The sequence below is a fragment of the Esox lucius genome, chromosome 19, assembly GCF_011004845.1.
Source record: "Esox lucius isolate fEsoLuc1 chromosome 19, fEsoLuc1.pri, whole genome shotgun sequence".
NCBI classification, from domain to species: Eukaryota; Metazoa; Chordata; class Actinopteri; order Esociformes; family Esocidae; genus Esox; species Esox lucius.
In genome coordinates, this window is record NC_047587.1 from 32,609,493 (window position 1) to 32,624,492 (window position 15,000).

Below are 15,000 nucleotides of genomic sequence, written 5' to 3' on the forward strand. Positions count from 1 at the left end.
ATCAAAAAATGTATTCTAGCTCATTGTAAAATGCTACCCTAATTTCATGGTTTGTTTTTCATATTAAATATGCCCAGTCATTTAGTATTTGTTTAAATGCTGAAAAACATCCAGAAATGATTAAGTCATTGCATGAATATGTCAGTATCATCTTGAATCCACAAGACGCTCAAACAATAAAAAGTTGCCACAAATGATATAAGTAAAATTTACCATGGTTGTAATATGTCAGCTGATCTCCAGTCAGTTTCAGCAAAGAGACCAAGGGGGAATTGGAACAAGAGAGAACATACACAGAGAATAATCCTTCCCATGTGTGTGATGTTCTAAGATCAAAGCACTTTTTTACCTTTTATCATTATGCCCATTATCTTGTATACAAGAGGTGCTGTGGCATCCTCTGATAAATTGTAATACATTATCAAATTGCTCTTCTCTGTATAGAAGTAGTCAAGGATGGGGTTTAGGATTGGGGGAGGAAGGAAACAGGGAAGAGAACAGGTTCTCTACTGACATCTTGTGGTTTCACTTTCATTACATGTGATGAAATAACGTAGAAATAATATTTTAAAATAGAAATGCACGTGCAAAAATGTTAGATAAATCAATTGTATATTTCTTAATGTAATCACTGATGAATTTAAATTAAATTCTCATGAATCAAGTTATTTTGAAATAATAAAATGTGTTGCTTTTATGCTGACATTTCTTGCTAAATCTTCTAGATTTTCCCTTTGGGGCAGGAGTTGAGAACATAGACCTAGTTGTTAGTCACTGTATCAATGCATAAGTAGCAATACATCAATAAACATACGTACCAATGTGTAAAGATCAGCATATAAAAGGTATCAAACAAATATATTTTACTTCAAATTATTTATTCAATTCTTGCTCTTTGGGATGGTCTTAAGTAATATAAGCCATCTTTAATAGCTGTTGATTACTTTTAACATAATACATTACGTAGGTTAAATTGAAAAAGTGACTCTGTAACAGTTTAGCATGCACAAAAAAAAGACTGATTATGAAAAAATGGATGAGCCGTTTATGCAGTTTCAAACTTCTTCTTCCTGCCATCCATGCCAGCCTGTTCATCAACATTCTTACGCCAGTCTCCAACTTCTTCCTGCAGCACAAATAGTTTATGATTAGACATTTTTAATACAACTTTTCAACATCATAGGGAAAATTGGCACATGCTCTTACAATGTGAGTTTAACGGTTTCCACACAAATACCCACCTCCTCTTTGACCTCCTTCTTCACTTGTTTCAAGTTGGCTTTAAAGTCTATGGTAGCCTTGTGCTTGGAGCCCAGAAGAGCTGACAACATAGCATCAGCAGACAAACGCACTTTCTTCAGAGCTGGCTTCTTCATGCCTTGGATTTCAACCACTTTCATCTTCAGGTCCTCAATCTGTACAGAAGGTGAGTCAGGACAAAGTCAAGTCCAGCGGTTATTTCCAGGATGGAGACAATATATAATGTAATTCAGTATACCTCTTTATCTGCCTTCTTCACTTTTGATTCTACATCATATCTTTCCTCATCAATCTTGTCCGCAGCCTGGCCCAACTTTTTGATCATTTCCTTTTGGCACACAAATGACAAGGATGGAAATTTAGGGAGGGAACGAGGTCAGGTAGCCAGCCACTGTTATTGCATGCTCCAGCCCGGACAATACAGTTGTGTTTGTGCCTTTTCTGTATTCTGTGGTCCCATGTCTCTGTGCTGGTCCACTAGGGGTGGGAACGACCGTGAATGTCTCTAATTGAGCCTGTGGAATGTCTCTAATTGGTTCTATTCAGCTTTTTGAACATGAGACTTATGATGAAGTTTGTAACTTTTAATTAATTGTAAATTCAATGTTTTCTAAATGCAAATTCACTCTAAGCACAAATTGCTATAATTATACCGGGTATGGAATTAAAGATGAATAACTTAGGATGTACCCATTGTATGGTTGTATGGATTGTGCATTATGTCAAAGCAATGACAATGAATTGGTCACAGAGGTAAAATACCTGCAGCTCAGGAATACCCCCAGACATATTTGGAGAAGGGCAGTTTTCTCCAATATACACTTCCTTTTCCTTTTTTAAAGTACTTGCTTCAACCTCCAGCAAGTTTTTCGCTATTGAGAGCATCAAGCTCTGGAGGCCAAGGGAAGAAAGAGTGTCAACAATACGATGCAGAATTATAGAAAAACAGATTGGACTCACTAATGCACACATGCTTGTGCCTAGTTAACTCTCCAGACATTCTGCAATGTATTTCCTCATACATTCAATGACATTATAGTATAAATAAGTGTGTGAAAGAGTACGACTGCTCGGACAGACATTGGTATTAATGTGGATTCATTGGTATTAATGTTGAGTTTGCATTTAAGATGAAAGTTAAATAAAGGGAGAGTTGGAATACAATTATTTTTATATTGGTGGGTAAAATTAGATTAGATCAGTATATTTACCTTTAGATGAGCCCTGCGACTGGAATTCATCTTTTTCCTATGAGATGAAGTACACACATTGTTACATTGATGTGGATGCACTCACACAATCACTTAAATCTCATATATGAATTTCATGGCTAGCTGAGGTATGATAGTGGTTCTAATGATACAGTATGTACATGCAAACAATATTCCACACATCCAGCTCAAAATGTTACTTTTTAAAATACTTTTTTCAGATGACCTTTAAGAAAACCAAATCTAAAATTGTACTTACTCTGACATCTTCCTGGTTTATTTTTTTCACAGCTTAATGGAGATGGAAATAAAAAAGAGTCAAAGGTCAAGCATTTGTTACACTGCAATAGAGTCAGGTGAGAAGTAATAATAATTTATTCTGCCAAAATGTATCCATCAAATAAGCACTCAGCCAGTGTTCTGGGTTGCTGCCTCCAATGGGCTGCGGCCTCCAATGGGCTGGAGTCCGACTCATTGCACATTCAGCAAAAACCCAACTGTTAACTAGACACTGGCAATACTGTAGAACGCCTTCTAAATAGATTGACATTTGCAGATGTATCACATTATTAGTTGCCAGCTGTAATAATCTCATGATTGTTAAAACATAAAATGAAACACTCTTAATCAGTGTTTTCTGTGAGTGTTTTTTCAGTGAGTTTCTGACACGCCTGCCTCTCATCCCTTCCGCTCCAGCGCTCAGCATCACTGTTCTTCTAGCTGCCACCAACCAAACGCCCCTTTCCTGCACTCCCTCGGTCATGAACCCAACGCCCTATTCATCATCCAATCCCGGTCTGTCTTGTCTTCCTCATTTCACCCTGGTTTCCATCCCCTTAATTATCCAATGTGCATGTATCCTTCTGTTTCCCCCTGTCTTTGTCGCGTATTGTCATTGGGTCAACGTCATGTGTTACTTGCACTTAGACATTCTGTATCCTGTTCCTTGCTATTGGCGAGCTGAATGATCGCCTGTATTTATGGTCCGCAGACTGTTCTACTATTAATCTGGTAAAAGTTCTACTGAATCCTGACATCTGCTTCCAGTGACCTCCAGTATACCCGTGACCGTTTCATATTACTCTGAGGTCAAATTACCCTAAAGTGGGCACATCTAAACTGTTTTTGGCATGCTAAGTAATGACAGATTTTTTTATAACTACAAACATAAATGACCAAAAGACAGCTGCAGTTAATGTTTTAGGTTTTCTGGATTAAGGCCGGAAATCTTAGCCATTTAAACATTCTCTTCAGTCCATCTGTCGGTTTGCATTGAATTTTTGTCTCCTCGCACTCGTATTGGAGACTAGCAGTGCCATCCTCCCCACCCTAAACCACCTAGTTCATAATATTCCTGTCTTGTTTGGTAATGGAAGAGGACACAATTTGTGTCACTGTTTAAAATGCAGTCTTGCAAACGTTCCACATTGCGCACAATTAAAGTGATAATTAAGAAAATCTTTCACATTTTTGTTCAGTAATTTGTAGACATATTCTAAAATCCATTATGAAATAAATGGCTAGCCAAATTAAAAATTACTTGAAGGCTACTACATTCCAAAGTAGTCAAAAATAACTATCACTTTAGCTAGCGATTTGGATCCACTTTTCTACAATGAATGTTAAAATGTTATTCATAAATAATGCAATGTTAACCTCAAGGCAACAACCTTTCCACTATACCCTTCAGGGGACCAAAGGTTTCACATTCTGATCATTGTTTACATGTCAAGTCAATAAATACTCCTAATTTGAAATAATAACTTCACTAAGAAAAACTATTTCACCCAGATAACCCATACACAGAAGTACAAAAACATCCAGAAAACAGCTGTCTCTTGAGCAACCTGTTGGGCTTACACATAACCTCCCAACCTAGTAAAATGTTCCTAGTGACTAAGATGGCTCAAAAAGATGAGCTAGCTATGCTTTCTGAAGAGATAGATTCACATTTGGGAACACACAACAATCTAGCTATGAAAATAATTATCATAAATATAACAATTAAACATAAAAATTCCTTAACATCTGTCAAACATTTATACAATCACCACAAATACTGTATAACACCGATCAGAGGAAAAAATAACTATGGTCTGAATTCAGACATACTGTTTAGTTGCGTGCTTAAAAACATACAATGTGCCTTTCAGCAGAAATCTTTATCGAAAAGCAACTTTCAGTTGTCATGTAATGTACCAGGCCTAGTACTTCAAACCACATCCCTGGTAGTGCTAGAACAGTGCTTTACCACATGAGCCATCCATGACCAGACACCAACTGAGATCTCATTACTTCACCAAGTTAAGAAACCAACATTTCATCCACAGCAGGAATACTTGATAACACTCAAAGCAGTCAAGTGGCAAAAACATATTACAACTCCTGGAGCACTATACGGTCTCAGTATAACGCTCACCTATGAAGGAAACGAGGACAAATGAAGAGCAGTGGGCAGAGTAGAATAAAAGTGGGAGGATGGCAAGCAACTTGCAGTATTAAATGGTGAAGGGTGGACACCAGTTGTTTATCCCTCCCTCTACATGGTAATGTTTCTCACAGTAGGTCAGTCTTTATGGTAATAGTAATAGTATCCCCCCCCATCAAGCCAAGATTGTCTCTTGTGATATTTTACATGAGAAGTAAAATGCACAGTTGGCAGTCTGATCTTAAAATAGGCTCCACGTTGACTAACCCTAACAAAAATAAGAAACTTATTTTCACATGTTTATCCCCTTTATTATTTGTTCTGATTGAATTTATTGATGCATGATAGAATAATGCAGCCCTAGGGGTGGAGATATTAGGTTTTAGAATAGGTGTTACAATAGGGGGTCAGATTCATACTTTCACCATCTCTGACATTATTTTGGACATTTGGCACCAGAATAATTTGGCTAATGCTGTAGGCCTAGATCTAAAGTAATGTGAAAAAGTAAGTACACCCCTTGAAAAGTTGTCTTTTTTGCATACAGTGTATTTGGAAAGTCCTTTGTTGTTATGGGGATGGATTTGTGAAGATGGATTTGGAAATAAATATATTTGATGCATTTTAGAATAAGGGTGTGTTATGAAAAAATTGCATGGAAATGAACTCTGTATGGAAATGAATGTAACCTAATTTAACAAATTATATTTTGAATCATATATTGATTACACTTTTCAATAATCAAAACTCTACAGAAATCAGTTTGGGAGGCATTTTTGCTCACTTTTCTTTCCATCACTGCCTCAACTGTATCATGTTCAGGGCTTTCTTACATGCACAGCCCCTTTCAAGTCCCCAAACAGCATTTTGATAGAACTGAAAACTGGTCTTGTCCTCAGCCATTCCCTAAACCTCTATTTCTACCTTTTCAGTTGGACCCTCCCAAATACAGCAAAATGAATTTCAAATAATTTGCTCCTGTTTTGGTGCACCTGATTATAAATGTATTTTATGTGATGATAAAGATTAAGATGTACTAACCTGCTTGGAAGTTAGCCCAGATATCCATGTTTCCAAACACACAGATTTACGCAGATTTACGCAGCTTTTTATAAGATTTGAAGCCGTCCACTTATTTCAGTAGAAGGGCTCCTGGTTATTAGTGACATGTAAACATGGAATGCTAAGTTTGATTTATGTGTTGAACTGTAAGAGAAGCTGTTCTTTAAAGGCACAGTTTGTTGGATCCTGCAAGAGTCACATTGAAAGGAAGGGTGACGGTTGGTTTTGCCAACTGGCCTTACTGCAACAGACAAGATGAGATTCCAACAGGGCATTCATATACTCTGTTGTTTATGCATTGAGAACGTCACTCCTTATTTACAGGGCTCTAATGCATTTAACATTTGTTTAACCTCAGGATCATAACAATCTATACATCAACCACCCAATATGCATTTTCAGTAGAGGTCGACAAGTTAAATTTACCTTACTGAATTCTGGATTCCAATCAAGTCGTTATAGCTATTGTAAGTGAAATGCTAAGATAGATTATTTACTACAATAATGATCCATATTGTTACAGATAAGTAATTACATTGGTCAACCAAGAGGTCTCCCATTTCCCTCTTACCTGTGGTTGTGTGAGCTCTGTTGGGGCAGTAGAGGGTGATATTACCCATGCTAATCCTTCACTGTCTCGCTCTCAATACACCAGAGATGTCTCAAGGAACAGCAGCCATCTACTGCATGGTGTCACAAGCCAGAAAAAAACATAGCTTCATCATGAGTACTCAGATACTGGTCAACACATTATTTCATAAACGCTTGTGAATTACATGTATAATCTGTTTTGACTGATATATTTATAAATACATCATTAGAACTTGTTTATTAATGCATATTCATAAAAGTTAGTGGAATTACCCTGTCTTCACTCCACTTTGTCTAATTAGCGTTGTAGTTTAGTGTTAGCATTAAAGATTTATGAGTCATAATTACCTCCAATTCACTAGGTCAGTCGGTTTCAGCAGAGACAGAGAGAGAGACATGGGAAGAGAGGGGAGAGAGGGGAGAGAGAGAGGGAAGAATAGAACTGACAAGGTAAAGGAGAGAAAGAGAGAAGAGTGATGGAGAAAGTGAGGGAGAAAGAGGTGAGACAGAGGGATAGAGAGAGAGGAGAGAAACTGAAAAAACAACACATACACAGGACATGCATGCAGGGTTGGGTAGGTCACTTTTTAAATGTAATCCTGTTACAGTTACAAGTTACCTGTCCACATTTGTAATCAGTAACGTAACTTTTGGATTACTCAAACTCAGTAACATCATCTGATTACTTTGAATTACTTTTAGATTACTTTCATATTAAGAGGCTTTGGGGAAAATATAGGAATAACCTATAACCAATGGAACACCTTTTGTGGGATCAATCAATGTTAGAGTTTACATAGCTGGCCAAAAACGGAATTTGCATTTTACCTTATGGGTTGTGTACAGTGCCTTTGGAAAGGGTTTCTAAACTTCTATTTCAATATGATTGGGCTACATCTCTACATTACATGCTAAAGGTCTGTCAGATATTTAGTCATTCCAATTAATCCAATAACTCTCAATCTTCCAGAATCTGACTTTTTATCTAAACATAACCCAAAATCTAATGATGCGTAAGCCTATTTTGTTATTTGTGTTTAATTCAAGTTTTTAATGGCTTCAAATCATTGTTGAAAAATAAATGGCAATTACTCGAAAAGAGTTTTGACATTGTTGTATATACAAATTAAGATATCCATAGCTTTTCGCGCATAAACTAAATCTGCAGTAGTCTGAAGTTTTGCCCCCCAACCAACAACATTGTCAAAATGTTGCATAAACCACAGGCACTCGAATGCACGTTTGCAATCGTGAACACCCACATAGAAATAAGATTTACCTGCACGAATGTAACCTGCGATTATTAGGGACACCAGTGATGAATTTTCAAAACGCAAATAAATAAATAAACAGTGATTATAAACCTGCACTCTTAGCTTAAATTAAATGATGTCAGCAGCCAAATAGAACCAATTAACAAAATTTTCAGAGATGCAAAGCAAGCAGAATCACATTGTCTACCAGTATGGACGGAGTTGATGTAGCCGCCTCAAATGTGAATAATCATCCTTTGGCTGAGTGCTTCCCAACACAAATGATTTCTCCTCAAATGTCGTGGTAAATTCCATATAATGTTTTTTCTTGAAGGCAGCACCATGTTAAAGCAATCTAAATAGTTGCCTAATCTATTAATCAATTCCTGTCAGAGTTCTTCGGTGCTACTCGTGGCTGTGTTTGGTGCATTTGACAAATAAATATTGAAACTTTAAATATATATAACACCAGGTACGCCTATCATTGTTCTGAGAAACGATGCGTCAAGTAGATAGCAAAATAAAATGTTATATGGCTTAGCTAATATTATTGTAGATATACTCTGTTTTTACAAGCCATCCAACCAACCAAAACCGGAGAAAATTTTACTAGCGCTTAATCGCTTAATCAGTCCTTAATCTGGTTATGCAAGCGAACCACCTTTGCGCGCATGATAATCACACACAAATGAGGTGCACAATTCTTATTTCGGTTCAAATAAAAATGTTTTTAAAACATTAAAATAATATACTCAATCATGCAATATGTCATAATTATTTCGCGCACCTTTTCGTTTTTAACTGAAGTAATCCAAAAGTAATCTTTTTTTTAAGTATCTGTAATCCGATTACAATATTTTTGTTGGTAACGTAACCGATTACAGTTACACTTTTTTTGTAAATTACTTGTAATCCGTTACTCCCCAACTCTGCATACAGCACATTTTATGGTGTATGGGACATGTTCTAAGAAATGGAGTCTGAGGATTGAAGTCCTTTCATCTTTATTTTTTATAATCATCTAGCTTTCAATATTAGGCCCATCGTATGTTATTGACTAAGATTGAATAGTATGAATAGTATTTTAACTCCATCCAAAACAAGTATGCAATTCCATAGGTAGTTTTTCTGTCATACAATTCTAGAAGACATGCATCCGGTTGTATACAATCAAATATTTTTTTAATACTGTAGTCAAGTACATTTGTTCATATTTTCAGTGCTTTCAACAATAGTGGCAACCATAGAACAGAAAGTGACAGAGGAAATGAGACTATGCTGCCTCAAACATCTTCTTCCTGCCATCCATGCCGGCCTTGTCGTCAATGGTTTTTCGCCAGTCACCAACTGCCTCTTTTTCCTTTAAGAGTAGAATGGTTGTTATGTCTGGTCAGTAGAGACAACAACTATTATTAAAATTAATAAAGTTATTTCTGTGAAAGCAGCTAGAAAGTTTAGAAACCAATACTTGTACTTGACTACCAAATAATTTCCTGTAAGTCAGCTACCAAAATATGGCATGTACTTGGCTACTGATTACATGTAATTGGCTATTGATTACATGTACTTGGCTACTGATTACATGTACTTGGCTACTGATTACATGTTCTTCACCTACTGGAACATTATCTGTACATGAATATTTCAACTGCCAGTATTGAGTGAACATTGTTGTTTAACAAAATAGAAATATTGACATGAGTACATCTGCTATAATCAGCGAGGGTACATAATATATTCTGTCAACGCCATTGGAAAGCGTTTTAGGGACAAATTTTCTCCTCACATAGTACAGCTTGTGTTGCCACTCTTTTGGCATGGGCAATTCAAGAATAGGTCGTTTTTAATTATCCTAATGATCTTATCAGATAAACTGGTCTATTTCTGTCATTTGTGAGGTGATACAATTCTACTATTCTACTAATGCCATAACAGCTCTGCTCAACTCTAGGCCACTGTAAATAAACATCATGATACATGCATGCAAAGCTATATTATAAAGGTGACCACACCCACTGGAAAATCTTCTCTGGCCATAAGCTGATATTAATCAACAGTGTTTTTTTAAACACTACTACGTCTCCACAGTGCCTACCTCCTCCTTGACCTCCTTCTTCACTTGTTTCAGGTTGGCTCTCAGATCCATGGTCACTTTGTGTTTGGTGCCCAGCAGAGCTGACAACATAGCATCAGCAGACATACGTACTTTCTTCAGAGCTGGCTTCTTCATGCCTTGTAACTCAATCACTTTAATCTTCAAATCCTCTATCTGCACACAGAGATAGTCAGGAGGGAAAAGACATGATCTGCATTTTCTGTTCATTAATCTCAACATGAGAGAAAATCAATGAACAAAATCAAATGGATCTCATCCAATGGATGAAGTTGGGTTTCTTTACCTCTTTGTCGCATTTGCCAACTTTGATTGACAGGTCGTATCTCTCCTCATCCACTTTATCAATCTGGTGATGGACAGTCTTGCACAATTCCTGAAAACGGTTACCAACAAAAAGAACATTTAACAACTAAACATTGTAACCTGTAGGGCCATTTCTTTGTGAAGCCATAGTATATACAGGGAATTACAACTATGAAAGATACCTGCAGATCTGCCAGTGATCCATGGATACTCAATGAGGGGCAGTTCTCGCTCATGTATCTTTTCTTCACTTCTATTGCCTCTACATTTTCTGCTTCTATCAAGTTTTTGGCAATCTGGAGCATCAAGCTCTAGAGAAGGAAGGAGAAGCAGGAATGGTGACTATACAGTATTTAGCAGAGCAGAATACATCAGAGATTATTTCATTTCCATATACAGTAATTGTGTAATACATTTAGTTCCACATCAAATTCCATGACCAAAGTTATAATTGCATGGCACTAGTGGTAAAATTACCTTCAGATGATGTTTACGACTCGAGGACATTTTTTTCCTAAAAGGGGTTGTCAAAAGATGCATGAATGTCACATGTCTCAGAAAGAATGCCATTTCTGATATATAGAATTGTTTGACATGGGGGCATTGAAGAGGTAAGATGAGTTTCCAGGCAAGGCAAGTTACTGATTTCCAAGGATGCACTTCCATCTTAAACCAGTCCCCCCCAACGGAATATAAATCCATAGAGGAACAGTAATATAAGGGTAATGTTAACATATATACTGACATAAAAACATATTGGGACTTACTCAGACATCTTGACCTCTGCTTTTCCTTATAGCCTTTTGGGAAAAAAAATAATAAAAATAAACATTTCAATACAAAGAAACACCTCTTGACATCTCTCAACTCTCCTATTGGTTTTCAGTTAAGCACCACTTAAACACCAGTTGAAACGTTTGACTGAATATAATGAACTTTGATGAAAGGCAGGGAACTGTGTGCTTTCTCAGGCAGTAGAGGACATTCGTTTCACTCGTCCCGTGACCTGTGCCCACAGAGAGGTGGTGGTGAGTGCAAAGGTGATCAGTGTTTGCTTTGAGCTCAATGATCCGAGCCCTTTGGTATAAGGGAGACGTGGATGGTGGAGATACGTTTCACCCAGGGCCATAGAATAGCTCTTTCTTCCCATTTGAACTGCTGCCACGTTCAGGGAAAGGAGCTCATTTCTAAATGTGGACAGTGAATGCAGAATGGACCCAGCTGTCTCTTCGGGAGGATCTGAGGATACTGTCAGTTGTCATTAGCGGGTCATTTATAACCTAACAGTCACTTCTCAAGTGCAACCCAACCCTACGGTAGCACAAGACACCACAGAGAATGCCAAGGACAATTTTAAGGAGCTTCATACCCAATATAATATACAGAGTAACCAGTGGATGCACCACCACACCAGCACACAATGCAGCCTAAGTAACTACAACAAAATGTTTGAAAACGTAACGGAAAATCAACAGTCAAACGTACAATGTTCGTATGATACTGACAATGACTGGTGATTTTCATTTGAAAGACAACAGACTGATAATAAAAATATGCCTGCAAAAAAAATAAAATCCATACACATGATCTGAACCCAAAACATTTATCCTAAGCTTATTTCTCTCAAAATGTTGAACTACTTTTGGAGGATTATTTGGAGTAAATACCAGAGTACACTAAATCTAATTAAAAGCTCTGTCACTGAAGGTAACACTGGTGACATGATGACCCAATTCATACAGTTATTGCAATCTTTGATGATCTAACCAAAAACCAAAAGGAATTATGAAGTTATTCATATCACTCAAGGAACATGCTGTAGAAACTGAATTTACTTTGGGACGGTCCACGGATTAAATAAATTAAAACTGAGATGTAACATGACAGAAATAGATGACAGCTGAAAACTCATTAGCAAGGTCTATTATGTCGTATTCATATGAGTATGAAGAAATGTATTTCCTGGCATAGAGCAGTAAAGAGTGTATCTTTCTAAATGTATTGCATGTGTAAGAGTCAGGTTTCAGAACGTCAACAACAGTTTATATATCAAAAAAGTTGGCAACGAGAATTACCTACACCTCATTGTACAACAATGTTTGCCAGAATTTTCCATTTCTGATTGGCAAATGTTAGTCACAAAGATTCAAAGAGAGAGAAAATATTATAAATGGAACCTAATTAAACAGAAATAAGTTCCTGGAGTATTAGGCAATTCTTTGTTTCAATTTCACATTTTATACGTCTTAACTATATTCCTATAGTATGCTAAAACTTGTAAAAGTACTTACAACATTCATTTTTATGCTATAAGATAAAATTGAGCTAAATCAAGATTAGCATAAAATATCTATGAAAAATATTTTAGGAACCACAACTGGTTTGTTAGAAACAATACTTCTTAATACCTAAGATAATTGCAGTTTCCTTAAAGGGGCATACAGAATCCAAAATACATTGGTATTGCAGTCATGATACATTTCAAAGTCAACTGGTAACTGGGGCCACACCTTTTAATTTAAAAATAACAAAATCATCATAGTGGATGCAGCACTGCAATAATAGCATCAAACTCCAGAGTTATATCTAAACCAAATCACATACAGTAGTTCAGATACAGTAGTATCTTCATTACTGCTATAGCTGATAATAAAGTGTTAAGTGGTTCATGCTCTAAAGAACAATGGGGTGGTTACAGGACCATTTCCTCACAACTACATTACATGTTCTCATATTTAAAACAGCCAAGCTACCCTGTATACCAAGTTTAAACAGTAATTTACACAGAGAGAGAGACAACTGGTCTGATCTCACGTGGGTAGCAGATTGCAGGGTCTCCAAAGGGGAAAACAGAGCGCTAATCCAGAGCAGGCGAAGAGTTGCTGAAATCCTAGGATGCTGAACCAAGCAAAGAACAAAGAGCAGATAAAGATAGAGGATAGATAGCGTGAGGTTCTCACCTATAAGAGAAAGCTGGTGATCAGACAGTACACAAGTTTAGGACTGGGACTTGCAACTGTGATGCTGTGAGGTTTTTAATGGGAATTAATGATGGCTCAGCAAATCTCTTCATTTCTCTTTATGGATTTGGAGCAGCCCAGCTCAGACCAATGGTTAAGCTGTAACACTAGCCAAAGCCAGCCTCCCTGCTACTGAAATATAAATAACCAACCCTTCAAGATTGTTTGTCTAGTTTTATTGTTTATTTATTTTGGCACTTGTCAATTTGCATGATCAGTTACAAATTGATAGTGCAGACTATATAGTTCAAATGATCATTTTTGTAAAATCTTGATGAAGAGATAATGCATGCAAAATTGAAATGTATCTGTGATAATAGAAGAATAATTTAAATATACATATAAAAACAGCAGTGAATGTGTATAAGCTGTGAGCTTCAATTGTTAAAGGGAGGAAAAACTGTGATGGTCTAGGTCCACAGTAGTTGACAGGGAGACCTCTTTACTCCAGATAGAAATGTATGTTCATTGTGGTTGATAAAACTGGCTTCAATAATAGGCAATGACAGAAAAAAGTTAAATATTCTCTACCATATGTTCGACTTGGGAAATCAGGCAGCAATATTAAGATTTAGCACACACATACAGGAGGCCATGAGTGTGAAACCTGGTGTGACTCCACACCAGATGCAAACTATAGACAGGAACAAACATTTGAATCTGAAAACACACAATTATTTAGTGAATGTGTTACATTTGTAAAAAACTGATAACTTGAAAGGGCAACTACTTTAAAAACAAGCAAAAATGACCAGTAGAGGTCTGCAGTTAATGTTTTACATTTCAAATAACATATTTCGACAAAATTAATCTGAGTGACTGACATATTACCCATTTACAATTTCTTGCTATTCTTCAATCAGTTTGTATTGACTTGTAATCTCCTTAAACTTGCTTTAGATGCTCGCAGTACAATCCTTCCCACCTAAACTACCCTGGACAACTAATACTATTCTGGCCTTGTAAGGTAAGGGAAAACAGGGAGGAGACAAGTCATGTTATTATTGAGAGGCAGGATTCTACACAGTGACCCTTTAAATATTTAGTGTTTCCTGAAATTTGTGATGCCATACGAACAAGAAGTAACTCACCTTGATTTCAGCTTCAATGAAAAATTATTCACAATTGCAAAAAAAATAGCTGTACCCAATTTTTCATTTGCTTAAAAAGATTATTCACCGCAATATTTGAAAATACAACAACAGCATGTTCCATTCGCTCCAAATAACAGGCTTGTATGACAAAGTTTTTAATTAATAAATTAATTGTATCTTCAAATACTGCGGTGACAGCATCATGTTATGTGTATGCTTGTCACTGGCAGACTGGGGAGATTGTCAGGATACAAAAAGTTTTTGAAAGGAACAAAGCCCAGGTAAAAAGAGGAAAACCTCAGAGCTCTGAAAACCATACACAACTCTGTTGTTGCATGCTCTTTGGGGTTTCAGTCTGGGTGTCTGTAAAAGCACTTTGTGAAAACTGCTGATGTAAAAAGGCCTTTATAAAATACATTTGATTTGTAATGCTAAAAATACACTATAATGTCTTTTCAATGTCTTAAGGGGTCATGAGGGGATTTAAAGGTCTGAGACGGTTTGTGGACCTGTTCACAACACGAGAGAGAATAAAATTAACTCTCATTTCCATAGTGTTTGAATTTACACTGGCATTTTCGAGATGTACCATTCAGGATTGTGGCCATCAGTCGCGGGAGAATCGAGCAACATACAGTTTCAACCTTCACAGTTGCATATCT

The 15,000-nt window shown here is 36.7% G+C and overlaps 2 protein-coding genes across 3 annotated transcripts; both read right to left on the bottom strand.

Annotated features, from left to right (window-relative positions):
* Nucleotides 1-859: 859 nt before the first annotated feature.
* Nucleotides 860-4,994, bottom strand: LOC105028883 (troponin I, fast skeletal muscle-like). Its single transcript, XM_010901926.3, has 7 exons — nt 4,891-4,994; nt 2,731-2,762; nt 2,472-2,508; nt 2,023-2,151; nt 1,499-1,588; nt 1,242-1,415; nt 860-1,126 (listed from the first exon to the last, which is right to left on the bottom strand). The coding sequence occupies exons 2-7, from the start codon at nt 2,736-2,738 to the stop codon at nt 1,046-1,048; spliced, it is 519 nt and encodes a 172-aa protein (XP_010900228.1). The 5' UTR covers nt 2,739-2,762; nt 4,891-4,994; the 3' UTR covers nt 860-1,045.
* A 3,809-nt stretch (nt 4,995-8,803) lies between these two features.
* LOC105028882 (troponin I, fast skeletal muscle) lies at nt 8,804-13,263 on the bottom strand. 2 transcript variants are annotated; one of them, XM_010901925.1, is made up of 7 exons: nt 13,185-13,263; nt 10,992-11,024; nt 10,702-10,738; nt 10,407-10,535; nt 10,205-10,294; nt 9,901-10,074; nt 8,804-9,165 (listed from the first exon to the last, which is right to left on the bottom strand). In XM_010901925.1, the coding sequence occupies exons 2-7, from the start codon at nt 10,997-10,999 to the stop codon at nt 9,079-9,081; spliced, it is 525 nt and encodes a 174-aa protein (XP_010900227.1). In that variant the 5' UTR covers nt 11,000-11,024; nt 13,185-13,263; the 3' UTR covers nt 8,804-9,078. The 2 variants fall into 2 exon arrangements, with proteins under 2 accessions (XP_010900227.1, XP_019912086.1); XM_020056527.1 differs by lacking the exon at nt 8,804-9,165 and adding an exon at nt 9,171-9,191.
* Between the last annotated feature and the right edge of the window lie 1,737 nt (nt 13,264-15,000).

What these genes read in the sequence shown, in the direction of transcription:
- LOC105028883 (XM_010901926.3), bottom strand. An exon ending in GTCGCAGGGCTCATCTAAAG is followed by an intron (nt 2,152 to 2,471) that starts GTAAATATACTG and finishes CTTGGCCTCCAG; the next exon opens with AGCTTGATGCTCTCAATAGC. An exon ending in AGAAGGAGGTCAAAGAGGAG is followed by an intron (nt 1,127 to 1,241) that starts GTGGGTATTTGT and finishes TTTGTGCTGCAG; the next exon opens with GAAGAAGTTGGAGACTGGCG.
- LOC105028882 (XM_010901925.1), bottom strand. An exon ending in GATCACTGGCAGATCTGCAG is followed by an intron (nt 10,295 to 10,406) that starts GTATCTTTCATA and finishes AACCGTTTTCAG; the next exon opens with GAATTGTGCAAGACTGTCCA. An exon ending in AGAAGGAGGTCAAGGAGGAG is followed by an intron (nt 9,166 to 9,900) that starts GTAGGCACTGTG and finishes CTACTCTTAAAG; the next exon opens with GAAAAAGAGGCAGTTGGTGA.